At 41.1% G+C, this 26,594-nt stretch overlaps 1 protein-coding gene across 1 annotated transcript in view; it reads left to right on the top strand.

The window, feature by feature from the left end:
* Positions 1–307: 307 nt before the first annotated feature.
* The window catches only part of TSPAN7 (tetraspanin 7), a 131,467-nt gene continuing 105,180 nt past the window's right edge, over positions 308–26,594 (top strand). Inside the window, exon 1 of the mRNA NM_001076384.1 lies at positions 308–428. Coding sequence (NP_001069852.1) covers positions 348–428 — 81 coding nt within the window. The 5' untranslated portion in view covers positions 308–347. The remainder of the gene's footprint in view (positions 429–26,594) is intronic.

Genomic DNA, 26,594 nt, shown 5'->3' with positions numbered 1-26,594 from the left:
AAACCAGGTGCAGACAATCCTGCAAATGGAAAGCCCTACTGCGTACAAAGCAAAAACTCTTCTACTCACTCCCGGAGGCCCTGCCCCACTCCTCGGCTGGCTGGCTGGCTGAGCCTGTGCGGATTCGCGCGGGCGAACGGCCTCCTCCGCATGCGCAGTTTCCGCCGGTCGATTCCTTAAGTGGGCGCTCTGCCGGGTGCGCGCTCAAGCACGCGCGCAGCCTCGCGTGCACGCGCGCACGGGGCCTCTAGCCGCACGCGCCCCTGCCCCGCCACGCCCCGCCCCCTCCCCCCTCCCGCGCGCCCGCCCGCCTCCAGCCGCCGCCGCCGCCGCCGGAGCTCTGTAGTATGGCATCGAGGAGAATGGAGACCAAACCTGTGATAACCTGTCTCAAAACCCTCCTCATCATCTACTCCTTCGTCTTCTGGGTGAGTGGCCACGCCGGACCGGCGGCTGCGCTGCCGTCCATCGGTCAGTGTAGTGATGCTCCGGGAAGGGATGGGGGAGGAAAAAAACCAAAGCAAAAATCAAATCTCGGTCCCCTCCTTACGGAGATAGGCGCAGGGCTGGGGCTGCAGGATGGCAGGGTGCAGCTTTGGGGCTGCTCGGACCCTGCACCCCGCCCGGTGTAGGTTGCAAAGGGCTGTGTGGTGGCGATGATTGCAGGTTGTCGACCTTTCCAAAATATTTTAATGCATTGACTTATTCTTTTAAGCTCGCGGGTTAGGGTCAGCCTCTGGGGAAAGTTGCGGTTTTATTCAGCTGTTTTCCTCTCTGGACCCCCCTCCCCATCCTCCCTTACCAGCCCGTTCGCGGCGCCTCTTGGAGCTAACCTGTGGCCGGCTGGGAGCAGGCGCGAGAGCGCAGGGTTTGATCCCAGATTCACGGTTATTCCCGACCCCGCGGGGCTGCGAGAGGCAGGCGCCGGGAGCCGTGAGCTGCTTGGCTGGGCAAGGGAGATCAAAGGCCCCCCAAGCGCACTGACAGGGGGTGGGCGCCGCCGCCGCGCCGAAACGCACGAAGGGAAGAGGGTCTTACATAAACCAGGGGCATCTTTGCGCTTTCTCGGAGACCCAGGTCTTAGGACCTTTTGCCCACTCGCCTGCACCCTTACACTCATCTTTCTGTCGTTGCGTGAACCCATTCTGCAGAGCCCCAGGGAAGGACCCCCACCACTTGATGACAGCAATAGCTCCCCAACTCTGCTCCCCGTCTTAGCTGGTGCTGCTATCGGTCCTTGAACCTCAATGCAGAAGGGTGACGTCAGCCCCTCAGCAGAAGCCTCTGCGAGCTGGAGGAGGAGTGGGGGGGGGGGGCGGACTCCAGGCTTGTGCCTTACCTCATCCTGTTTGGCAATTCGTGGAATCAGTGCAGGGCTGACACTGCAGTGATTCATTTGAAGTAGGTGGTACCTAAAGACCATTCCCCGTTATTTCTCTTTCGGTGTAGACTCCCTTCTCCCCAAGTTTTCCTTTCCTGAACCAAGCCACAGCCACCCTACAGGAGAATGAATGTCACTACCCACCCCCCAATGATCTGGGTCACTTCAGTTTTCAAGGCAGTCATTTTGAAACCCGAGGCTCTGCAGAAAAAGCCAATCCCCGTTTTTGGTGGTTTTCTCTTTGCCTTTCCCCCCGCCCCACAACCCTAATTTTGGGTTGAAAGTGGGGCACAGTGCTTTATGAGGTGCTCAGACTTGGCCTGATGGTGAAACAGGCTGTTTGTAATGACCAAGGCAGGAACTGAGATTTATTAAGGATAAAAAAAAAAAAAAATCCTAATGCGCTCCCCGCCCCCCGCGGACATTCCTTGTCATTGGCGATTCTTCAGGTCAGGAATCTGTGGACTCTGGGGATCAGGTATACCAAGAACTCTGCAATGAGATAAGATAGATTAACTGGTATATCACACAGGCAACCACAGAAATGGAATTTATTTGGGCTGAAATTTCAGTAGTGGAATTGTGAGCTCTGCCCAGATCCTATATTATGTTCTTCTTGGTAAAAGCAAGAATGCATGCTGGTTGCTGAAACTTCCCAGTAAGCTCTCCTGGGAACTGGTTTAGCTTTTTTGTTTGTTTGTTTCATTATATCTCTTCGTGTTTGGCCCTTCCTATTTACTTGACTTCCTATTTGTTCCTGAAGTAAATCATATGGGTAATTATTTTTAGCTTCCTGAAAAATCTTCCAGCATTTCTGCTTGCTGGTAAAGAAGGGAGCCTTCTAGAGGAAGGCTTTTCTTGGGAGCTTTTAAACTCTTGTTTACTCCCTCCCCTCCCCAACCTCCTGAATCCAATTACTTAATGCACGCTAATACATCTTAAGTACATTTCATGTCTTCTGAAGTTCCTTGATGCCTGCATTTTCATGTTTTTCCTTAAACTTTGAAGATTTCTGTAGTCTCTTAAATGTTTACCTGACAAATTTAATAGTTTAAATAGCATTTAATAATCACTCCATACTTCACAACCAACGAATGAGATCTCTCTAGATGCAAGGGTATTTTTAAATTAGACATTTTTGTGAATAAACTATGGTACAAATGCTGTGTTTTCCATTATACCTTAAATGGCAAGAAAAAAAAAACAGCTTTATTGAGATTTAATTCACATACTTCACCCCTTTTAAAGTGTACAAATTAGTGGTTTTTAGTATATTCACAGATAATGTGTAACCATCACCTCAATCAATTTTAGAACATTTTCATAACCTGAAAAAGAAACCCCATACCTTTTAGCTATCATTCTCTTTTCTGCTCTCAATAACCCTCACCACCCCACTGCTGCTGCTGCTAAGTTGCTTCAGTCGTGTCCGACTCTGTGCAACCCCATCCCTGGGATTCTCCAGGCAAGAATACTGGAGTGGGTTGCCATTTCCTTCTCCAGTGCATCAAAGTGAACAGTGAAAGTGAAGTCGCTCATTCGTGTCCAACTCCTAGCGACCCCATGGACTGCAGCCTACCAGGCTCCTCCATCCATGGGATTTTCCAGGCAAGAGTACTGGAGTGGGTTGCCATTGCCTTCTCCGCTCACCACTCTAAGCAGTCACTAATCTACTTTTTGTATAGATTTCCTTTTTCTGGACATTTCATCTAAATGAAATCATATAGTATGTGGTCTTTTGTGAATGGCTTCTTTTGCTTAGCATAATGTTCTCATTCATGTGCATTCCTTTTAATGGCCAAATAGTATTCCACTGCATGCTTATACACTGTATCCCATTTTGTTCATTCATCTGTCCACTGATAGACATTTGGATTATTTCTATCTTGTGGCTATTATGAGTGTCAGTGCTGTAAACATTTACGTGCAAGTTTTTGTGTGAACATATGTCTTCATTTCTCTTGGGTATATACCTAGGAGTGGATTTGCTGGGTCATATGGTAACTCTGATTAATCATTTGAAGACCTGCCAGACTGTTTTGGAGAAGGCAATGGCACCCCCCTCCAGTATGCTTGCCTGGAAAATCCCATGGACTGAGGAGCCTGGTGGGCTACAGTCCATGGGGTCTGTAAGAGTCAGACACGACTGAGCGACTTCACAGTAGCAGCAGCAGCAGCAGCAGCCAGACTGTTTACCAAAGTGACTGCACCATTTTATATTCCTTCCAGCAGTGTATGAATACTGTGATTTAAAGTATTTCTCCACTTTCTTGCCAACATTTGTTATTATCTGACTTTTAAAATTCTAGCCATGCTAGTAGATATCTCATTGTGGTTTTGATTTGAATTTCCTTGATGAGCAGTGATACTCAGCATCTTTTTATGTGCTTATTGGTCATTTGTATATCTTCCTTTAAGAAATGTCTGTTCATGTCTTTTGCCCAACTTTTATTTCAGTTATTTTTTAAACATTGTTGTGGGTGTTGTATGTGTCCTTTATATATTCTTGATTTAAGTCTCTTATCAGATACATCATTTGCAGATATTTTCTCCTGTTGTTCATTTGTCCAGCCATGTCTGATTCTTTGTGACCCCATGGACTGCAGCATGCCAGGTCTCCCTGATTCTATGGGTTGTTTATTTACTTTCTTGGTGGTGTCCCTTGACGTACAAAGGGTTTTTTTATTTTGATAAAGTCCAATCTACCTATTTTTTGTTTGTGCTTTTAGTATCATATTTAAGAATTTTTACCAAATGAGAGCTTATGAAGAAAATACTGTCTATAAGAGTGATTTGTCTATTCAGTAAATGTAGTTGATGAATGTATCTTTCTCTGGCATGTAGTAGGTACTCAAATATTTGTCAAAACTTCTGGGATTATGTTAGGTAATTTATAAGAAGGATGATCTTGGTGTTCTTTTAAGTGGAAGACGGACAAAAGATTAGGCAGAATTTTTTCCTTCCTGTTTTCTTTGAATCATTTTAATGTGACTACTTCTCTTCCCATACCTCAGATTTAGGACTAGAAGACATTTGAGCTTAAAATGGTGGTAGACCAGTAGCATCAAGAGATTGATGTACCTACAGTTATGAGAGATCTTATATATGCGTTAATATACTGTATTGGTGTTTTTCTTTCTGACTTAACTTTAGAAAGTTGGTAACAATGACTCTATATGCAAGACAGCAAAAGAGACACAGATGTAAAGAATAGACTTTTGGACTCTGTGGGAGAAGACAAGGGTGGGATTGTTGAGAGAATAGCATTGAAACATGTATATTATCATATGTGAAATAGATCGCCAGTCCAGGTTCAATGCATGAGACAGGGTGCTCAGGGCCGGTGTGCTGGGATGACCCAAAGGGATGGGATGGGGAGGGAGGTGAGAGGGGGGTTCAGGATGGGGAACACATGTACACCCATGGCTGTTTCATGTCAGTGTATGGCAAAAACCACCACAATATTGTAAATCAGCCTCCAATTAAAATAAATTAAAAAAAGAAAGTAAGAGAGATCTTGTTTTATCTGGCCTCTTCTATTTATAATTACTCTCCCTCTCTGAGATGTTCCTCTAAAGCAGTGGTTCTCAGCAGCAAACAGTTTTGCGTCTCCCCTCCCCCAGTATTTGGCCATGTCTGCAGACGTATTTTGGTCACAGCTGGGAGTGGGGTGCTACGGGCATCTCATTGGTAGAGGCCACAGGTGCTGCTAAGCATACTGCAAGGCTCAGGACAACCCTTCACAAGAATTATCTGGCTCAGAATGTCAACAGTGCCCACAACCTCTGCACTAGTGGACTTTACATAGTAATAAGTTAATATGTAGAAAAAGAGAATCTTATGCAAAACTCCTATATTTACTACTGTTTGGAACCACCATACCCAAGCACTCACAGCACAATTGCAAGTAAGAAGAGAAACATTCTCCTTTTTATTTGGAGATAAAGGTAGGTGGTTCTTTTGTAATAGTATTGAAATAGATGGGATGATCCTCCAGTTAAATAGTATCACCTGAATGTTAGGTAAGTGGCTCCATTATGGTCCTTGATTTGTATGTTTCATTTTCAAAGGAGGAAAAAACACACCTAGTAGTAAGTTATCCTGAGCTTTAAGACTAGCAAACAGTGCCTGACACATAGAAGGTTTACTCTGGAAGTATTTAACAAATGAATAAATGAATGAAATTTTATTAACTACTTTTGGGCTCATGTATTTATTTCAACTCACCTCAATTGGGAGGGTTTTTAAAAGTGATATTTTCTGTCTACCTGTGGTGGTTTAAACGTGTTCCTGACTGATGTGTGGAAAGGTGGAGTAGAGAACTTTGAGACTTGATCTTCTAATGATACTTCAGTTATTATATTTTTATGATCAGCTAGTTTGCCAGCCACTTTAATTATCTAAAATTTTAATTGGAATTTAATTTGTTAAGCTTGAATAAGAAAAGATATCTATCTTACTCTAAAACAACAACAACAAAAACTCCATGACAAATAGTTTTTTCAACAACGAATAGGAAAACTATAAATGTTATGCTTACAAGGTAAATTCTGTTTTGATTTAGAAAAATTTTTAATGTATTTTAAACACCCATCTGAGTTCTAAGCTAAGATTGAAATCCACTATGGTTACATCCACTAAATAATATGGTAAAGAGAAATATCCTTGCTTCGTTCCAGTGTATATTGGATTTGGTTTCTTCTTTGATGATCCAAAGAGGAAATTAGCTTGATCAATTATGATACCAAATTTTCTTATGGTGAAATATCAGTGTTTTTTTTTTTTAATTTTGGAAGCATCTCTAATCTTTTTAGGGAGAAGATTAAAAGAAATAATGGTCAGAATATTTCTTTTGTCATCCAGAAAGTTTAGGTACTTGGATTAAGTAGAGGGGGAAAGTCTTAAAGAACAGCCCCTAACGTTTTACAAAGTGTTTGAATTTGGGTGCACACTTAAGGCTACACTTACCCTTTTGCGTATCTTTGGATTTCAACAAACATTCTTTGAATGTCTTGTATGCCAGGTATTTCAAATGAATGTTTACCAACTTTTACTAGCGCTGCTTTTACCATGTTACCTTCGTTTCTAAATAAAGCAGTTAATCTATTACTTTTCAGTATTAGGTGTTATATATTGTTTTCGTACTATGGAAGATCACGATCTAGTTCTCTTACCCCTTTCTCCCTCCCTCACATCTTTCCTAAATTGGGTAGACCCCAATATATCTTTTATCAGTTATCATATCAACTTGGTTAGAGCAGTAGTCAGTGATCATATTAATTAGGTAAGCTGATTCACAGCTGAACCTTGTAGTGTCTATTATGATTGCTTGCACAGCTTTTCCCCTTCAGTTAAAAGTTGCCTTGTTTTATCCTTCACTTGTTAATTTTCTTCATTCATCACTAAATTATCCGCGTATTCTCCCCCAAGAGCTGCATATCTTCACTTAGTGTATTGAAACACGTCGTGTATCCTGTCAGTTTTTTATTCTTAAAAAACAATCATTAATATTGTTAGAGATGTTTCTCCCAGAGTAGGCTAGTGTTCGCTGGGCCTTTGAAACAGCTGACATCATTATAATCTCCCTTTACCATTATCCTGGGGAATCTTGTCTCCTTTTATGTTGAGTCTTCAGTTTCCTAGATGTCCTGTCTTCTTCCTCTTTTTCGTTCATCCATTTTGGTGGAGCAAACCTTCTAGTAGCTTTCTGGAAAAGAGTTCATGAGAGGTTAATTTGTTGAGGCTTTGCAGGTATGAACATCTTATTATGCTCTTGCACATAATTTGATAGTTTGGCTGAGTATAGAATTCTAGTTCATACATCATTTACCCTCAGAATTTTTCTGTCACTTCCTCTTCTCCCCTAGGTCTCTTGCTCTTGTTGCTGTTGAGAAATCCAAATGAGTTTTATTATTAAATTGTGCTTTTCTTTGAAAGCATCTGGAATCTTTCTAGTTCCTAGTGCTCTGAAATTTCACAATATTACCTCTTGCCATATGTTTATTTCTATCTTTCCTCTGTACCCTTTCATTGTGCAAACTCAGGTCCTTCCATTTGGGGAAACTTTCTTGAATTGTTCTGTTTTGCTTTATTTTAAATTTCCTTTCATTTTCTCTGTTGTGTCTGTTTCAGTGTTGGACCTCTTAGATCTTCTAATTTTCCTCCCTTCTGTTTTCTAATTCTTTGTCTTTTTGTTCTGCCTTCTGGAAGATCTCTCCCAGTTTACCTTGCCTGCTATTGCATTTTTCTTGTGTTTTATATGTTGATTTTTAGGAGCTCCCTGTTGAGGTCTGAGCATTTCTTTTTCTAGCATCCCACCATAAATGTAATATTTTAAGATCTTCTGACAATATTAATGATGGGTTTTTTTTTTAAAGTCTGCTTCCTTCTGCAGTTTCCTCCCAGCTTCTGTGTTATCTGGCATACTACAGACTGACCTCAAATTTCTGGTAACCATTTGCTCTCTGTTCTGTATATGTTTAAGAGCGGAGCTCTAGAAATGCTGACTGGAACCTCTTAGCATGAAGTGAGAGTTTGTAAGTTGGGTGATTTAGCTGGGCCATTGAGTTTTGGAACTGAGTCTTTTCCTTTGGTCTAATCAGATTTGCTATAGAAGAATCTTCCAGGTCTTCTCTCTGGATGAACAAGGTTAAGGATATAGATGTCTCCACATGTGGTATAAATAGACCTTTGTTTAAGCTCCTGTTTCGAGGGTAGAATCCAGTCTCCACTGTGCTTTTCTTCTCTAGTTCATTCTCCCTAGATAGTAAATCTCTGAACCCATGATAGAATGGGGGAGAAGACAGAGACTGGAAGTTGGAGGGCATCTAATTGCTTTTCAAAAAGCTTTTCCCAGATTCTCCATATTTTAGCTCCTTTTTGTGCCTGGTCCCAAGAGTGCATGGAATTGCCTTCTGGGGGTGCTTGTGTGCAAATATTTTATTCTTGGATTTGCTCACAGCTGCCATAAGATTTGGCTTTTTCTCAGCTTCCAAAATGTCATTGTGGTTGTCTCCTCTTCCATTCTCTTTGTTATTGTGGGTTTAAAAAAAAAATCCAGTCATTTCAGTGGACTTTTGGGTGCTAGCCAAGGTAAATGGATGTGTTCAATCCATCATCTTTAACTGGAAGTCCTTTATATCTTTATCTCTACCTTGCATGTAACTAATTAAATACGGAGTTGATTGTGAGTGATTAAATAGAGCATCTGAGATGGCAACAGTTGGGATCTTCTAATAGATATTGGTACCTACTTTTCAACTTTTAAAGAGCTTTTGGATGTTAAGGAGGTTGTTCTAGGTTGGAACAGGCTTACTAAACCGCATTCTCTTCAAGGTTATCTGGTCATCAGGGAATGGAGTTGGATAAATGGGAACGAAGTTCTGAAGGTTGCTGCTGTTTTTTCCTGTTCATTGAATTTCTTCCCATCAAGTGGAGGCCCGTGTGTCTTCTGATCTAATTCAGACCTTGCTGGATTAATTTAATGTGGAAGCAGCAGAGTTTCAAAGTATGGTGGGGAACTTGATGTTGCATGGGTCAGGGCTCTTCTATTTTTCTGTTACCACAATGATAACCCTCTGTGTTTATTGCACAACTTGTGCATTATAATCTGAAGAGTTTTTTTTTTCTTATTTAATTCACTTTACTTCCTGTATGCAACATACAGTTAGGCCACTTGCACTACCTTTTAGCATTGTGGAACGTTAAGTTTTTTCTACTTCCTGCTGCTGCTAAGTCACTTCAGTCGTGTCCAACTCTGTGGGACCCCAGAGACGGCAGCCCACCAGGCTCCCCCGTCCCTGGGATTCTCCAGGCAAGAACACTGGAGTGGGTTGCAATTTCCTTCTCCAATGCATGAAGGTGAAAAGTGAAAGGGAAGTCGCTCAGTTGCTTAGAAACTAGCTGACTTTTTATCCAGATAGATTGAAATACTCTGCTCAATTTTAATTACAGCTAGAGTTCTTGATTTGACCCTACCGTGGGCTCCATTCCTGATGATTCATTGACTGCTCAGCATTATGTACTGTTTTAAGGAAGCACTCAAGAAGGTGCTTTGAATGGAAAGTCGTCTGTGACTGTGTTTCTCTGTTTAAACATGTTAAACCTTTGACATAGGTGACTAATGCACCGCTAAAGCAATTTGAAGTGCACTGTAAAAAATAGATTGTTATGTCTTTTTCTCCTTTGGACCCATTACAGCAGCTTCCAATTTGGCTTATCTCCACATGACAGGCAGATCGTTGGATTACTGCTCCTAAATTTCCTTTTTTGGCTGTTATCCTACTTGCCTTGACAGGATACTTTTCATTCCTGGCTGAACATTTTTATACCTTTTTATAGAGTATGGCAACCCACTCCAGTACTCTTGCCTGGAGAATCCCATGGAGGGAAGAGCCTGGTAGTCTACAGTCCATGGGGTCACAAAGAGTCGAACATGACTGAGTGACTTTCCTTTCCTTCCTGTAGAGTCCCAGTATTCATCAAGAAAATGACATAAAGGGGGGAAGATAGGAAAGAGCTTTTCTTTGTCTTGATTTCCCTTTGGTTATTTGATCACTTGAACTTGTAAGCCTGTGAAAGAGTTTGGTGATAGAATTAAGGATCCCAGTTCTACTGTGGAAGATTTTCTTTGTGCTTTTTGTAAGGTATGATAGGCTTTTTCATCATCATTTGTTGTAGGGGAAATTGCAGTTGCCTTGTACTAAAATAAAAGATGGGTTGGGTCAGGTGAGCAATGTACATTTATGGTTGTCAATCCTATTTGCCCATCAGGGTTGCCTAAGGAGCCCTAAAATACTATATGCTTAGACTTCATGGTAAGAGGTTCTGATTCATTTGGCCTGGAGGAGGGTGCCAGCTTTCATAGTTTTAAAATAATCTTCCAGGTGATTCAGCTGTGCAAATAGGATTGAGAGCCACTGATTCAGAGAGAACAGTGTAATAGCAGGCCTGGTTCATCTTGGATCTGGAGATAGCTAGGGAATATCTGGCTATTGAGTAGCTTGTTATTGTTTAGTTGCTAAGTCATGTCCAACTCTTTTGCAACCCCATGGACTGTAGCCTGCCAGGCTCCTTCTCCCCATGGGATTTCCCAGGCAAGAATACTGGAGTGAGTTGCCATTTCCTTCTCCAGGGGATCTTCCTGCCTCAGGGATTGAACCCACATCTCCTGCTTGGCAAGCAGATTCTTTACCACTGAACCACCAGGGAAACCCTATTGAGTATCTAGCATGGGACTGTTGATTTGGTCTGCTTTGCCCAAAAGTCTGAGGCTAGGTGTCCAGTATCTCTTAGTAAACCAAAATGGCCTTGTCACTCTTAGGAGACCTTGCTAATCATTCCTAACTAGAGGAGTGCTCATCAGAATCACTAAGGGGCTTTGAGAACACAGTTGTTTGGTCCTATCTCATAAAGTTTCCATTTTAATTGATCTGCAGAGGGACCTGGGTATGTATTTTTTGAAACCATTCCTAAGGTGATTCTGATTTCTGGGATATGACTCTGGCCTGTGATAGTTTGTTATAAATAAATTCTTAACATATGCTTTCCTGTGATCTGTAGTACCATGAGGCTAGTTTGAGGAGAAGGTTCCATAAGCAAGATGCAGCCAATCTAGTATTTTTCTCACCCACTGAATTGGTGTCTGCCACGTGTCTGCAATTGAATGCTTGGAGTTTGGAGTAGTTTCCATTCCTTAGGGGGAATGTATTTGTTTATAGTTGCACTGAGAAGTTAGGAAGTCTTAGTTTTCCCTCTATCAAAAGATTAGATTGTTATTCAATATGTAAAACAAAACCCTGAATTTATTACTTAACAAAGTAAGAGAGCAGTACTAGTCAAGCAGAGTTTATGAGTGAAACAGATTGCTGTTCTTTTGGGGAAGCCTGGTGGTGTTTGATGGTTGCTTTGGTTACAGAAGGAGTGGTTGCCCTTGGCCTTAGAATCATGGCTATTGGGGTGAGACTGTTGTTGATTGCCTCTGGGAAGCATAGTCACTGCTGTGCTGCTGATTGGTTGACCTTGAGTTGTGTGAGGCTGTCACTGTAATTAGCTTCTAGAAGTATATTCCCTGAAACAAGGTGAGTTGTCACTGATGATTAGACTAAGCTGAATTGCCACTGATCGAATTGGTTTAGAAGTGGGTGCTGGTAGTTACCATGCCTGCTGAATTATCAATCTTCTTCCCCCCAGGAGTGTAGAGACTTTTATTCTTGCCTCAGATTACCAATCCTTATTTCTCAGTGAGATGAGTTTCTCTCTTCACAGATGCAGTTGTTGTATCAGAAGAAACCTAATAGAGTCTAAAGATAAACTAATATGAGAATTTGGTAAAGTGGTTAGATGCAAGATAAAAATACAAAAATTAATTGCTTTTCATTATTTTACATAAGCCTTAGAAAAGAAAAGGGAGGACAAATTTCAGTCTCAGTAGCAACAGAAATCATAACGACTTCAGAATAGTTAAAAAAAAAAGTAAGGCTCTTATATGAAGAAAACTAAAATCTTATTGAAGATTATAAGATCTGAACAGATTGAAGAACATTGTGTTCTTCAATGGGGAGATTTGGTACTATAAAATTATCAGTTTAAAATGTGTTTAATGTAATTCCAAATAGAGTCCCAATGGAACTTTTTGGGGGGAGGGAGTGGCACTTGATATAAACAATGTTTATGTAGAAGAATAAATGCCTGAGAAGGCAAGAGACATATGGAACAGGGGGAAGGAAGTATATGCCTTACCGCTGTTGTCAGAATATACTATTGTATATAAGATGGCCACTGTCATCATCCTCGTTTCCGGTATTCATGTTCTGGTGTAATCTCCTTCATTTGGGTTTGGGCAGGACCTGCGACTAGTTTCTAACTAGGAGAATACAACAAAGGTATTTCAATGTGTGTGAATACATGTCCATGATTATATTAGATAAGATTGTAATGTCTTCCTGAGATACTTTGTCCCTGGCTGGCTTTGAAGAAACAAGTTTCTTTTGTTGCGATCTATCCTATGGAGAAGACCACACGGCAGGAACTGAAGGCAGTCTTCTGCTGACAGTCAGAAAGAAACTGAGGCCCTCAGTTTGGCAGTGCACAAGGAACAAAATGATTCCATCAGTCGAGTGACCTTGGAAGCACATCCTTCCCCATTTTGGCTTCAAATGAGACTGCAACCACCCAACTTGAAGCTTAATGAGATCTTGAAACAGAAGACAGAGTAAAGTTGTGCCCAGACTCCTGACCCCACCGAAACTCTGAGGTAGTAACTGTGTGCTGTTTTATTCTTATAATATTGTTACATAGCAATGCATAGTTAATAAAACTATAAAGTCCCTAGTTAATTCAGTATGATGTTGACTTATAAAGAGACAAATGGGTCAGTGAAATAATAGAGAATCCAGTAATAAATTCTAGTGTATATAATTTAATATATGAAAAGGGACATTCATTTTAGAGAAGGCTACATTTAAATTATTCTAATACTACTGTATATTTGGAAAAAATAAAATTGGAGCCCTTACTTGAATTTTATTAAAAAGTCTAGTTGGCTTAAATGCTTAGATATGAACACAAAACAAAATTCTGTAAGAAAGTATAGAGATGATATATAAATACAGGAATCAGAGAAACTTCTTTTATCCAAGTTGGAGCCTCAGAAGCAATGAAGTTAAAAAATCGGACTTCCTGGTAGTCCAGTGACTAAGAATCTGCCTGCCAGTGCAGGCGACACAGGTTTGACCCTTAGTCTGGGAAGATCCCATATGCCATGGAGCAACTAAGCTTGTGTGCCACAACTACCTCGCCAGTGCTCTGGAACCCGTGAAGCGCAACTACTGATGTCCATGCACCCTGGAGCCTGTGCACCACAACCAGAGGGCATCCCCTGCTCACTGCAACTAGAGAAAAGCCCAGGCACAGCAATGAAGACCCTGTGCAGCCCTAAATAAATGAATGTGTTATTTAAAAAATTGTTGTATTTGCCTATACAATTTTTTAAATTATGTGACATAAGTACAATAAAATCAATTAAACAATTATAGTGAGACTCAGACCCAGTGCCAGACTATTAGCTAATATACTGCTTTCTTCATTAAGAAAAACTTATAGAAAAAAAACAAATCTACGTTCTGATGGAACCTCCTTCTCATTTGAGACTGATAATGGCTTGCTGACCAGCTCTGGCCTACTGACCACACTTTGTGAATTACTGCTCTGTGGAAGGAATCGACAAACTGTTTCTGTAAAGGGCCTGATAGTAAATATTTTAGGCTTTGTGGGCCATATGGTCTCTGTTGTGTCTACTCAACTCTGCCATTGTCCTGTGAAAGCAACATCAGTTTAGTTCAGTCGCTCAGTTGTGTCCAACTCTTTGCAACCCCATGAATTGCAGCACGCCAGGCCTCCCTGTCCATCACCACCTCCCGGAGTTCACTCAAACTCACGTCCATCGAGTCGGTGATGCCATCCAGCCATCTCATCCTCTGTCATCCCCTTCTCCTCCTGCCCTCAATCCCTCCCAGCATCAGAGTCTTTTCCAATGAGTCAACTCTTTGCATGAGGTGGCCACAAGTACTGGAGTTTCAGCTTTAGCATCATTCCTTCCAAAGAACACCCAGGACCGATCTCCTTCAGAATGGACTGGTTGGATCTCCTTGCAGTCCAAGGGACTGTCAGTTTTCTCCAGCACCACAGTTTAAAAGCATCAATTCTTCGGTGCTCAGCTTTCTTCACAGTCCAACTCTCGAATCCATACATGACCACTGGAAAAACCATAGCCTTGACTAGACGGATCTTTGTTGACAAAGTGATGTCTCTGCTTTTGAATATGCTATCTAGGTTGGTCATAACTTTCCTTCCAAGGAGTAAGCATCTTTTAATTTTATGGCTGCAGTCGCCATCTGAGTGATTTTGGAGCCCAAGAAAATAAAGTCTGTCACTGTTTCCATTGTTTCCCCATCTATTTGCCATGAAGTGATGGGACCAGATGCCATGATCTTTGTTTTCTGAATGTTGAGCTTGAAGCCAACTTTTTCACTCTCTTCTTTCACTTTCATCAAGAGCCTTTTGAGTTCCTCTTCACTTTCTGCCATAAGGGTGGTGTCATCTGCATATCTGAGGTTATTGGTATTTTTCCTGGCAATCTTGATTCCAGCTTGTGCTTCTTCCAGCCCAGCGTTTCTCATGATGTACTCTGTGTATAAGTTCAATGAGCAGGGTGACAATATACAGCCTTGACGTACTCCTTTTCCTATTTGGAACCAGTCTGTTGTTCCATGTCCACTTCTAACTGTTTCCTGACCTGCATATAGGTTTCTCAAGAGGCAGGTCAGGTGGTCTGGGATTCCCATCTCTTTCAGAATTTTCCACAGTTTATTGTGATCCACATAGTCAAAGGCTTTGGCATAGTCAATAAATCAGAAATAGATGTTTTTCTGGAATTTGCTTGCAACATAGACAAATGTAAATGAATAAGCAAAGATATTAAAATAAAACTTTTATTTACAAAAAGAGGTGGCCAGCTAGATTTGACTCTTAGGCCTTAGTTTGCTGACTTCTGCTCTAGATGATACCAATATAAGGAAGGTATAATAGCCTGAAAAACTAAAGTTTAGAAGACATCCTCATGGCCAACAGGCACATGAGAAGATGCTCAACATTGCTAATTATTAGGGAAATGCAAATCAAAGCTACATTGAAGTAGCATCTCACACCAGTCAGAATGGCCATCATCAGAAACTCTACAAATGACAAATACTGGAGAGGGTGTAGAGAAAAGGGAACCCTCCTGCACTGTTGATGGGAATGTAAATTGGTACTGCCACTATGGAGAACAGCATGGAGGTTCCTTAAAAGACTACAAATAGAGCTACCATATGATCCAACAATCCCACTCCTGGGCATATACCCAGAAAAGATGAAAACTTTAATTTGAAAAGGTCCATGTGCCCTAGCATTCATAACCACACTGTTTACAGTAGCAAAGATATGGAAGCAACCGAAATATCTATCAACAGATGAATAGGTAAAGATGTGGTGTGTGTATATTGATACACACACACACACACACACAGTGGGATATTACTCAGCCATAAAAAGAATGAAATAATGCCATTTGCAGCGACACAGATGAACCTAGAGATTATCATACTAAGTGAAGTAAGTTAAAGACAAATATGATACCACATATGTGGAATCTAAAAAAAATGATACAAACGAACTTATTTACAAAACAAACAGACTGACAGACATAGAAAACAAATTTATGGTTACCAAAGGGGAAAGAGGAGGAGTGATAAATTAGAAGCTTGGGACTAAAAGAAAATCAAAGTTTAAAGTCTTAACATGGGCTTATGGAGTGGGAATGAAGGAAGCAATACCATTTTTAGCTCGAAAGAGCTGATTATGCCTTATCCAAAAAGGCAGCCACTTGAGCACTTCCAATATGGCTAGTTCATGGAGATATGCTCTAAGTGTAAAATACATATCAGATTTTGAAGATGTAATATGGAAACATACAAAATATCTCGCTTTTTATATTGATTACATGTTGACCTGGTAGTATTTTTGACATTGAGTTCAATATTATTAAATTTCATCTTTTCAATTTGAATGTAGCTACTAGGAAATTTAGACACATCTCTACTGGACAGCACTGGACTAGAAGTAATAGAAGTTTCAATTAAGTGCTATGGGACCAAGGGAGAGAGCTCATTTTGCTGGGGAGTTTGGAAAGGCTATGTGCACAGAACTGACCTTGGAGAATGACAGGATTTTGGCAAGTGGTGCCCTAGGAAGGTAATAAATGCTATCAGATGGAGGAAGTGTTATAAAGAGACGTCTGGAGACCACAGAATGGTTTGTGTGTTGAAACAGAAGTGAGTTTAGCTGTAATAAGGGACAAAGCATGTGATGACTCTGGGAAGTAGGCATAAGCCTTATTGTGGGTCGTCTGCATGGGTTAGCGTTTGGACCTATTTTGGCTGCCAGCAGGGGAGGGAAGGGGGATGAGATGACTAGACCATAGCTTTGAGCAGGGAGTGGTAACTTTGAAAGTTGTTTATAGATCTAATCTAAGAAAAAATAAACTGATTGGGTTGGAATAAGAAAGGCAATAAACAGTGAAACCAAGTTAACTAAGAAAGACCAAAGGTCTAATACAGGGTGAAATGGGAATGGAGAATAGAGGACAGTGGAAAGCCACTTTATATTGTGGCAAGGATATCTGTGAATGAGTGAGAACCCCAGTGTTATCCTGCTTGATGAACTGGATATTGGTAATGCCTTCATGGAAATGCAGACCTTAGAAGTTGGTTTGAGACTAATAAATGTTTCGCATGAGTTACCAGTAGCTTTAAAAGACCAGCCAGCTCTCAGAAGCTTGCTCACTTTAGTCTTCTGCTGGCAAAAGTGGCCTGGGCAGTTCTTTAGATTTGGCTGTCTCTGTACTTTTGACCCTTCCCGCCATCCACCACAGTTGCAGTTAATTGATCAAGGAAAAGGATCTGAACTTGGCTATTTGCTTGTTGGCTGGTCAGTGGAACTTGAGATGATTAGACTTGTAAGATCCAAATGGAGCGGTTCTTTTTTAGGCATTTGAACTTGAGATACAAGAGAGACAGCTGGTGTAGAGACAAGAGAAAGAAACAGGGAGAAGTCACGGGGGAAAAGTTTAAAGTGCGTCAGTGGGAGTGATGGAGGGGTGAGTGGGATCAGTGAACTCCTGGCCACTAGACTACATAGATTCCTGGACATATCTGCTGCATCCCATACTTTTCCTTTCCAGCCTGGAAGAAAGAGTGCCTTTTCTAGGTTCTGGTGAGGCATGGCCAAGTGGGCTTGATTCCTTTCCTCCTTATCCCCCCCTCCTTTTTCTTTTTCCTAACAGTAATGAGGGGCAGGAGGAGAAGGGGAGGGCAGAGGATGAGGTGGCTGGATGGCATCACTGACTCGATGCACATCGAGTTTGGGTGAATTCTGGGAGCTGGTGATGGACAAGGAGGCCTGGCGTGCTGCGATTCATGTTGTCGCAAAGAGTCGGACATGACTGAGCGACTGAACAGTAATGTTCCATGGCCAAGCAAGACGGGTGATTAGTTGGATGTTTGGAGTTGTTACAAAGGCAGGTTTGGAATGAAAAGAGGGTTTTGTGGAAATGCAAAGTTGAGAAAAGCTCAATTTGTTCATGTAAGAGGCATGAGATTATAAACAATATTCTTTCCAGCTTCCCTGGAGGCTCAGTGCAGTTGATGCTAAATTACTTGCTGATAAGAAGTGTAGTAGATGTAGCACAGCATTCAGCCAGCAGCCATTAACTCTGGCTTAATGGAACCCTGAGTTTCCAGTAAATCTTGTTCAAGGGATGAAGGTTCTGCTATAGGGTAGGTGCAAGTTATTGGAGCAAGTTACTTATTAATCTCCTTAACAACAGCTGCTCTGTTTGCAAAGTAAGGTTGGCAGTTGTTTTAGTTTTTATCCTTAAGAGATGTTTTCATGATCAACAAGCAATAGTTTTGTAGGTTGTATTTTTCATTAGATAGTCCTGGTCTACAGCAGTGGTAGCTAACCTGACACTTGTTATAAACAGCTTAGAATAAGCAGCTCTGAGTGGTGACTCAGTGAGGGCTTTGAGGAAGCTTCGATTTGGTCTAGATGACGAATGGAGGTGAAATGCACTTCTCCACTTGGCTGGTAAGTCCGATCAAAGTCTTTTAAGCTGTCAGGACTGAAGTCTGTGTATAGCATGTGTACTACTTTGAGATAAAAATCCAGGAAAAGAGAGGTGCATCCATGAATATTCTAATAAAAAAGCTGTTCAAATAAGCTGTCTACAAAACAGAATGTATATATGGTATGCCATTTTTGTAAGTAAAAAATGCACATAACAAATCCTAGACAGCTACTCCCATCAGAATATTAATAGTTATGGTTGGGTGATAGGGTAATTCATGGGTAACATTTTTCTTTGTTTTTTTTCCCCCCCCGAAGTTTTTCTTCTCCTCTTACACATAGCACAAATTCTTTTATAATTGAGAAAACAGTGAATGCTGTTTTAAAAACAACTTTTTTTCTAGGTGTTTTATAGTACGTAGTTTTCTTTCTCAGAGTGTTTGTTTTTACACCTGGACTCCTTTATAATGTAGCAGTTCTTTAGTCCTCCGTCTGTTTTAGCGATTGGATTAGACTAATGCAGAGCAAAAACACATTTAACTTGATTCTTAAGCCTTGTCTCCTCAAAATAAAGGGAAATGCCTGTTTTTACTAAACATTTAAAAATAAATTTTTGAGATGTTTTTCAAATATAATCCTGAGACAGGGAATAATGTGATAATTAGCTGTCTCTCCCACCCAGCTTTATCAGGTCTTGGCATTATGCCTTATTTGCTTTGGAGTTGGATATTTGGATTTTAAAGAAATATAAAAAAAAAATTGCAGTTGATTCTCCTACATCTCTCTGTCATGAACTCAAGAGTTTATCAGTTGAGCCTGTTTTTATACATTTACTAATATATACATATACACAAATATTAGAAAGTAGTTAGTGCTTTCAGATATTTAAACTTTGAGTTAATGAATCATACCAGGCATATTGTTTTGAAACTTGCATATTTGGCTCTACATTGCTTGACGTGTGTCCGTTTTGATGGATGTGGATCAAGTTCAGGGGTTAACAATCTGTGGCCTCTGGGCCAAGTCTAGCCAGCCACCTCTTTTTGTAAATAAACTTCATGTATTATCTACAACCGTTTCACACCAAGCAGCAGAGTTTGTGACAGAGGCTGTACTGCCTGGAAAGCCTAAAATATTTACTATCTGGCCCTTTGCAGAAAAAGTTTGCTGACCTCTTATCTAGTCGATTCTTTGTATGGATATATCATTATTTATCCATTTTCCTGCCTGTGGACACTTATTTCCTGTTTACTTGTAAGAAATGGTGTTTTGGTGAACAGTAGTATATATATTCGGAGAAGGCAATGGCAACCCACTCCAGTACTCTTGCCTGGCAAATTCCATGGATGGAGGAGCCTGGTGGGCTGCAGTCCATGGGGTCGCTAGGAGTCGGACACGACTGAGCGACTTCACTTTCACTTTTCACTTTCCTGCATTGGAGAAGGCAATGGCAACCCACTCCAGTACTCTTGCCTGGCAAATCCCATGGATGGAGGAGCCTGGTGGGCTGCAGTCCATGGGGTCGCTAGGAGTCGGACACGACTGAAGCGACTTAGCAGCAGTATATATATTTATCTTCTTACCATGTGACTTGAGAGAGTTTCTAGTGTGGCATATGGATCATGAAACAACTGAGCTTTTACTGTATTTTGGTGTGTTTTTCATACTTAGCAAAACAAACAAACAATAATCCAAGGCAGATTGGATTACCAGCCCTGTAGCTGATAAGCATGTTATGTAGTGGTTTGAGATGGAAAAGATATTTTAATTCTTGATTTAAATGGTTTTCCTACAAGTGAATTTTTATTGCTGGAAGAGAGAAAAGTGCTGAGTGGTCCAGATGGAGCAAAGCAAGATTTACAAAATGGTCCTGGTAGCAACACGGCACTACCGACTGTATGCACTTAAGTGTATTCAGGTTTTGGTGATGTTGTTGTTATTGTTGGTACTATTAATAGTTGCTACATGATTATTGAGCATTTCTGAAAGGACAAGGATAAACACTTCACATGCATTATCTTATTTAATCCTCTTAACAGCCTGTTGAGGTAGTAATTGCCATGCCTCATTTTGAGAAGAGGCAGCTAAGATTCAGAGTTTAGCCCAAGGTCATGTTCACATGAGGCTTTGGTTTGGACCTCTCCACCTGCCCTGGCCTGATGCTCAATGTCCAGGGGCACAGTTCTCCGATCAACCTTGGTAGATGGGTTAGAGGGTATTTTTTGAGAACCCACACTGCTGTGAAGTAAACTCCTCATTGGTTTCAGCCTTGGCTCCCACAGGCTGGTCAAGGCTTCATTCACAAAGGAGAAGTCTAGGTTTTCCAGAAAGGTCAAAATTTACAACTTCAGTGGGAGTAGTTATCCCACGTGATTCCTTTGTAGAAAATGGAAGCCAGGGCCATCTTGTCACATTTTTTCCGATCCTGCCACTTCAAAACTTCAGTTTCCCAAGTGAGATTTATACTCTTTTACAGATAGTGGATGCTCAAGACTGTCTAAGGGGTCCTAATGTCAGGCTCAGGGTTCCTCCTGAACAGCTGGGCAACTGCCCATTCACTTCCAAAGGTTTGAACCTGTAAATGTCTTTTCCCCTTTATAGTTTGTGGCTTGTGTGGTCAAGACATAAGAAATCCTGAGAGTCTTTCCACTCTCATTAAAAAAAAAAAAAATCATATGCCTGAAAGGCTCCAAATTACTGGCCCAAACTGCATGGGTATAATTTCTCCTGCTGCTGGTAAGAATGGTAAGGGTGTGAACTTGTCTTTTATGCTCCCAACCACTTTGAACAGGATGGAAGCCAAGGCGTTAAAAACTGATGGAGATGCAGTTTCTCTTTGCTTTAAGGAAACAAAGCTGAAAGCAGGGGGCATCATCAGGCATTTTCCTGTGGAGCTGACACCAGCCTAAATACAATTATCTAATCTACAAATAGAAACACAGATAAAGCTCACAGGCACCATTACCAAGTAAAAGTTTGTTAGCTAGAGTGATCTTGCTTCCTCCCTTGAACTTGCTTTCAGGAAGCAATCTGACCAGTCATTTTTACTCACTATGGGTGGCAAAAGGAATTCTTGTCTATATGAGGGTAATTAGCTATCTTCGCTCCAATGAAAAGAATTTAAGACATTGGAGTGCACTGGAGAAGATCTAGTTTTAAAAAGGAAGTCCCTTCCAGGCTGCTAAAATCACATCCAGTAGATGGGCCTCCTTGTCTGCTTGTAAGATCAGTCAGTAAGTTCAGTCACCCAGTCATGTCTGACTCCTTGCGATCCCATGAACCGCAGCACGCCAGGCCTCCCTGTCCATCACCAACTCCCGGAGTCCACCCAAACCCAAGTCCATTGAGTTGGTGATACCATCCAACCATCTCATCCTCTGTTGTCCCCTTCTCCTCCTGCTCCCAATCTTTCCCAGCATCAGGGTCTTTTCCAACGAATCAGCTCTTCGCATCAGGTGGCCAAAGTACTGGAGTTTCAGCTTCAGCATCAGTCCTTCCAATGAACACCCAGGACTGATCTCCTTTAGGATGGACTGGTTGGATCTCCTTGCAATCCAAGGGACTCTCAAGAGTCTTCTCCAACACCACAGTTCAAAAGCATCAATTCTTCTGCGCTCAGCTTTCTTTATAGTCCAACTCTCACATCCATGCATGACCACTGGAAAAACCATAGCCTTGACTAGACGAACCTTTGTTGGCAAGGTAATGTCTCTGCTTTTGAATATGCTATCTAGGTTGGTCATAACTTTCTTTCCAAGGACTAAGCGTCTTTTAATTCATGTCTACAATCGCCATCTGCAGTGATTTTGGAGCCCAGAAAAATAAAGTCTGACACTATTTCCCCATCTATTTGCCATGAAGTGATGGGACTGGATGCCATGATCTTAGTTTTCTGAATGTTGAGCTTGAAGCCAACTTTTTCACTCTCTTCTTTCACTTTCATCAAGAGGCTCTTTAGTTCTTCACTTTCTGCCATAAGGGTGGTGTCATCTGCATATCTGAGGTTATTGATATTTCTCCCAGCAGTCTTGATTCCAGCTTGTTCTTCCTCCAGCCCAGCATTTCTCATGATATACTCTGCATATAAGTTAAATAAGCAGGGTGACAATATACAGCCTTGACGTACTCCTTTTCCTATTTGGAACCAGTCTGTTGTTCCATGTCCAGTTCTAACTGTTGCTTCCTGACCTGCATATAGGTTTCTCAAGAGGCAGGTCAGGTGGTCTGGTATTCCCATCTCTTGAAGAATTGTCCACAGTTTATTGTGATCTGCACAGTCAAAGGTTTTGGCATAGTCAGTAAAGCAGAAATAGATGTTTTTCTGGAACTCTCTTGCTTTTTCCATGATCCAGCAGATGTTGGCAATTTGATCTCTGGTTCCTCTGCCTTTTCTAAAACCATAAGATCAACCATACACAGACAGTGATAATAACCTGTCATACATTACAAAGACAATTAACAGAAATTAGCCTTTGAACTCTGTTAGTTAACGCACATGTGTTCTACTTCTACCATCATCCAAACTGGGATACTGTTCTCCCGTCCCAGATCACCATCCCAGATCAATCAGGTGGCAGAAGAAGTGATTTGGACCTTGGGGCCTGTTGACTTGGGGCCCAGCTTCAAGGGACCTGTCTTCAGTCTAGTGTTCCTGTGTAACCATGGCAACATTTTCTGACCCTGCTCTGGGGCCCTCTCACTTCCCTCTGCATCAGGTCCCTACAATTGTAAAGTTTAATAAAGATTCTGGAAGACATTAAAAAAAACCTGTTTGTAGGTGGGGCCATTGATCAGAGAGACAGAAAAAGCTGCATTCAGGTTAAGTCCAGGTTGAGCAGCTTATGCCAAGTTATGTTGTCTTTTGTATATGAGCCTCCCAACAACCCCCTCCAGCAATTAATGAATGGAGTTAGTCTTGTTTTCCCCCCTTTCATTCCTACCTCTCCCAAATCTTTGCTTACATATGTATTTGTTATTTCCAGTTGGCTAAGTTATAAATGCTGGAGTTTTGCTTGGCCTCACCCTCACTCTTATCCTGTGAATCACTACGCTCTGATTCTCTAATAGCTTGCGTATCACTTTCCTTTTCTCCATCTTACTACCACTGTCTTACTACCACTCTTCTCTCACCTTTACAGCGTTTTCCTGTTTCCCTATCTCCTCATTACATCCCATCTCTTACGTTGAGGCAATTGTTCTGAAATAAAACAATCTGCTGAAAACCGGTAGTTCTTTCATGTTACCTGCCTAAGTTAGATTTATCTGTCTCTCTGTGTGTGTTTGCTGATAGTACTCGTATGATAATCATTTACCTGCTTACCTGCCAGTCTTCCCTATTTATTCATTGCATTTGCTCAAGAAATTTTCTAGGAATACTGGGTGCCTGTTCTATGTCAGTTTCTGGGATTTAACAGAATGAACAAGATACTCTGTTAGGAAGGGAGGAAAATGGACAATAAAAAAGAAAGCAGAGATGACATTTTCAGTGATATGTTCTCTGAACGACAGAGTTCATGGGACAGTGGCATGGGGGCTTTCTTGATACAGTGATCACAGAAAGCCTCCCTAAGCAGGTGACATTTGAACTGAGTCCCAAAGAAAAAGGAGGACCCAGAATTTTGCATTTGGATGATGCAGAATTCAGTGTGTTATTTGCTGTTTTCTGACCATTGTTAATCTGATCAGTCCAGTTATCTGTGCTGAAGTAGGTAACTTAGCAAATTTATTCTTTTGGGTGGCTGCCACTGACCCCTACCCCCAACTGCCAGCAGCACCAGATTTGTATTCCTAATTATTCTTTTAGCATGAAAAAACACAAACCTGATTTTTAAATTTATTTTTAAGAGAGGTATATAAACCATGGAGTAGAAATGGAAAAGGACTGTCTTGGTTAATTTACACCTGGGGAATTAAGAGATGGTAATCCCATGGACAGAGGAGCCTGGAGGCTATGGTCCATGGGGTCACATAAGAGTCAGACACCACTTAGCAACTAAACAACAACAAGCAACATGATATAAAGCACTCTGGTGTTAAATATAATTGTGATTGGAATGAGCGAATAAAATTAGGATGAGCCTGCCTGCCATTTCCTGAAACTTCCGTTTTGATTTTCATTCAATGTGTAGTGTGGGAAAAAAAATAAACACACCAAACCAAACAAAATAAACTCTTTTTAAAAGTGGTTGTAAGTTGGTGGGAATTCTAATTATTTTACATCTTCTCCAGCACTTGATTTTGTTTAAACTCTTCAACATTTTTCCAACCTGCTGGATGTTTAATAGCATCACTGTGCTTTTAATTTATGTTCCCCTGGTTAATAATGAGCAAGTCTATATTCTCATATGTTTCTTGCTGATTCTTATATCAATTCTGGGGCCATATTTCATTTCCCTGTAAAAAGGCATCTCATTTTTTCCCCTAACTCTGTAATCTGAAAGATTTTTTTGACTAACAAATTATACTTTGTTTTTTGTAGATCTAACTGTTCATGTTTATATACAATATATTATATAGTATTTGCATACAAATAATAATTTGTATGCAGTACAAAAATATGTAATGGCTAACCAGGTCATTTATCCATCTGACTGTGCTTGTTTCTTTGTTTTTCTGAATCTTGCGGCTTAGCACCACTACCTGGATGGTAGTGGAGCTACCACTTTAAAAAAGAAGTTGTGCAAATGGCCAGTAAGCCCTCTTTCGTACCTTCAGGTCCCCTCAGTGGTTTGGAGACCAGGCATTGGACTAGAGACTCAGGTTTCTTTCAACCATCATCTATGTGTCTGATAAAATATTATGTCTATTGCTTTGCCTTAGTTTGCAGCACTGGGAGTTGTGCAATAATTGCTATCAGTAATGCTTTGAATGTTTGTGATCTAACTTCTTTTGGGGGTTTTTTCCTTGGAATATATTTCCAAACATGAAATTATTGAACAGTTTATTTCTTTTAAGCTTGTTCTCTATTGTGTTAGGAGGTGGACAGTTGAAACTAGTTATTTACTTAGTGTGTCTCATATATGGCCTTATTTAATAGGGATTTTGTTCAGAGATGGTGTCAATTTTTTTTTCTTTTTTAAAATGCATTTAATTTTAATTGGAGGATAGTTGCTTTACAACATTGTGTTGGTTTCTGCCGTACAGCAACATGAATCAGCCATAGGTATACATATGTCCCCTCCGTCTTGAACCTCCCTCCCACCCCATCCCACCCCTCTAGGCTGTCACAGATCACTGGTTTGAGCTCCCTGCATCATACAACAAATTTCTACTGGCTATCTAATTTTACATATGGTAATGTATATGTTTTAATGCTACTCTTTTAATTTGTTCTACCTTCTCTTTCCCCCACTGTGTCCACAAGTCTCTTCTCTATGTCTGTGTCTCCTTTGCTGCCCTATAGATAGGTTCATCAGAGAAGGCAATGGCACCCCACTCCAGGACTCTTGCCTGGAAAATCCCATGGACGGAGGAGCCTGGTAGGCTGCGGTCCATGGGGTCGCTAAGAGTCGGACACGACTGAGCGACTTCACTTTGACTTTTCACTTTCATGCATTGGAGAGGGAAATGGCAACCCACTCCAGTGTTCTTGCCTGGAGAATCCCAGGGACGGGGGAGCCTGGTGGGCTGCCGTCTCTGGGGTCGCACAGAGTCGGACACGACTGAAGCGACTTAGCAGCAGCAGCAGCAGCAGATAGGTTCATCAGTACCATCTTTGTAGATTCAATATATACGCGTTAATATACCTTGTCTTTCTTTTTCTGACTTACTTCACTCTGTATAACAAGCTCTGGGTTCATCCACTTCATTAGAACTGAGTCAAATGTGTTCAATTTTTATGGCTGAGTTATGCACCACAACTTCTTTGTCCATTCATCTGTCAACAGACATCTAGGGCTTTGAATGTCACCAAATGTTGAATTTAAGGACTTGAGTTTTAAAATGTCATTTTCATTGAAAGTCTGGGGCTTATTTGCATTCTGTCCTCAGAGTGTGTAATCAGTTCTTTAATTCCTTTATGTTGCACCAGAACAAATGACCACTTTACAAAGTTATTGAGAGAGTTGGTCCATGGTGATGATGTATAGCTATGAAACCTTAACAACAAAAGGTGGAAAAATGGACTTGAAGTGTTTTCAGAGTTACCTGTCTTTAGCTATGGAGGAGGGCATTGATTATATTCATTTCCTATATTTGAAAGTATCCTGTATAAGTCCTAAGTCATCATCATTCACCATTTTTTTCTTTTTCTGTGATTGTTACCTCTAGCTTTAGCTGAATTTACATAATTACATAATAGATCTTGTAAAAAGGAGCTATGCAGAGTTCTCAACCAGGCGGTGGCTTTCCTCCCAGGGGACATTTGGCAATGTCTGGAAACATTTTCAGTTGTCACAATCAAAGGGGGAAAGATGCAACTGGTGTCCAGTGGGTGGAGGCCCCTGACGCTGTTAAACATCCTACAAGATTACTCCCCCACAACAAAGGAGCATCTGGCCCCAAATGTCAGTAATACTGGGGCTGAGAAGGCCTGAGGTAGTATATGTTAGTT

Source organism: Bos taurus, chromosome X, assembly GCF_002263795.3.
Source record: "Bos taurus isolate L1 Dominette 01449 registration number 42190680 breed Hereford chromosome X, ARS-UCD2.0, whole genome shotgun sequence".
Taxonomy (NCBI): domain Eukaryota; kingdom Metazoa; phylum Chordata; class Mammalia; order Artiodactyla; family Bovidae; genus Bos; species Bos taurus.
The sequence above is the reverse complement of the archived record's forward strand: the minus strand, read 5'-3'. Positions and strand labels throughout refer to the sequence as shown.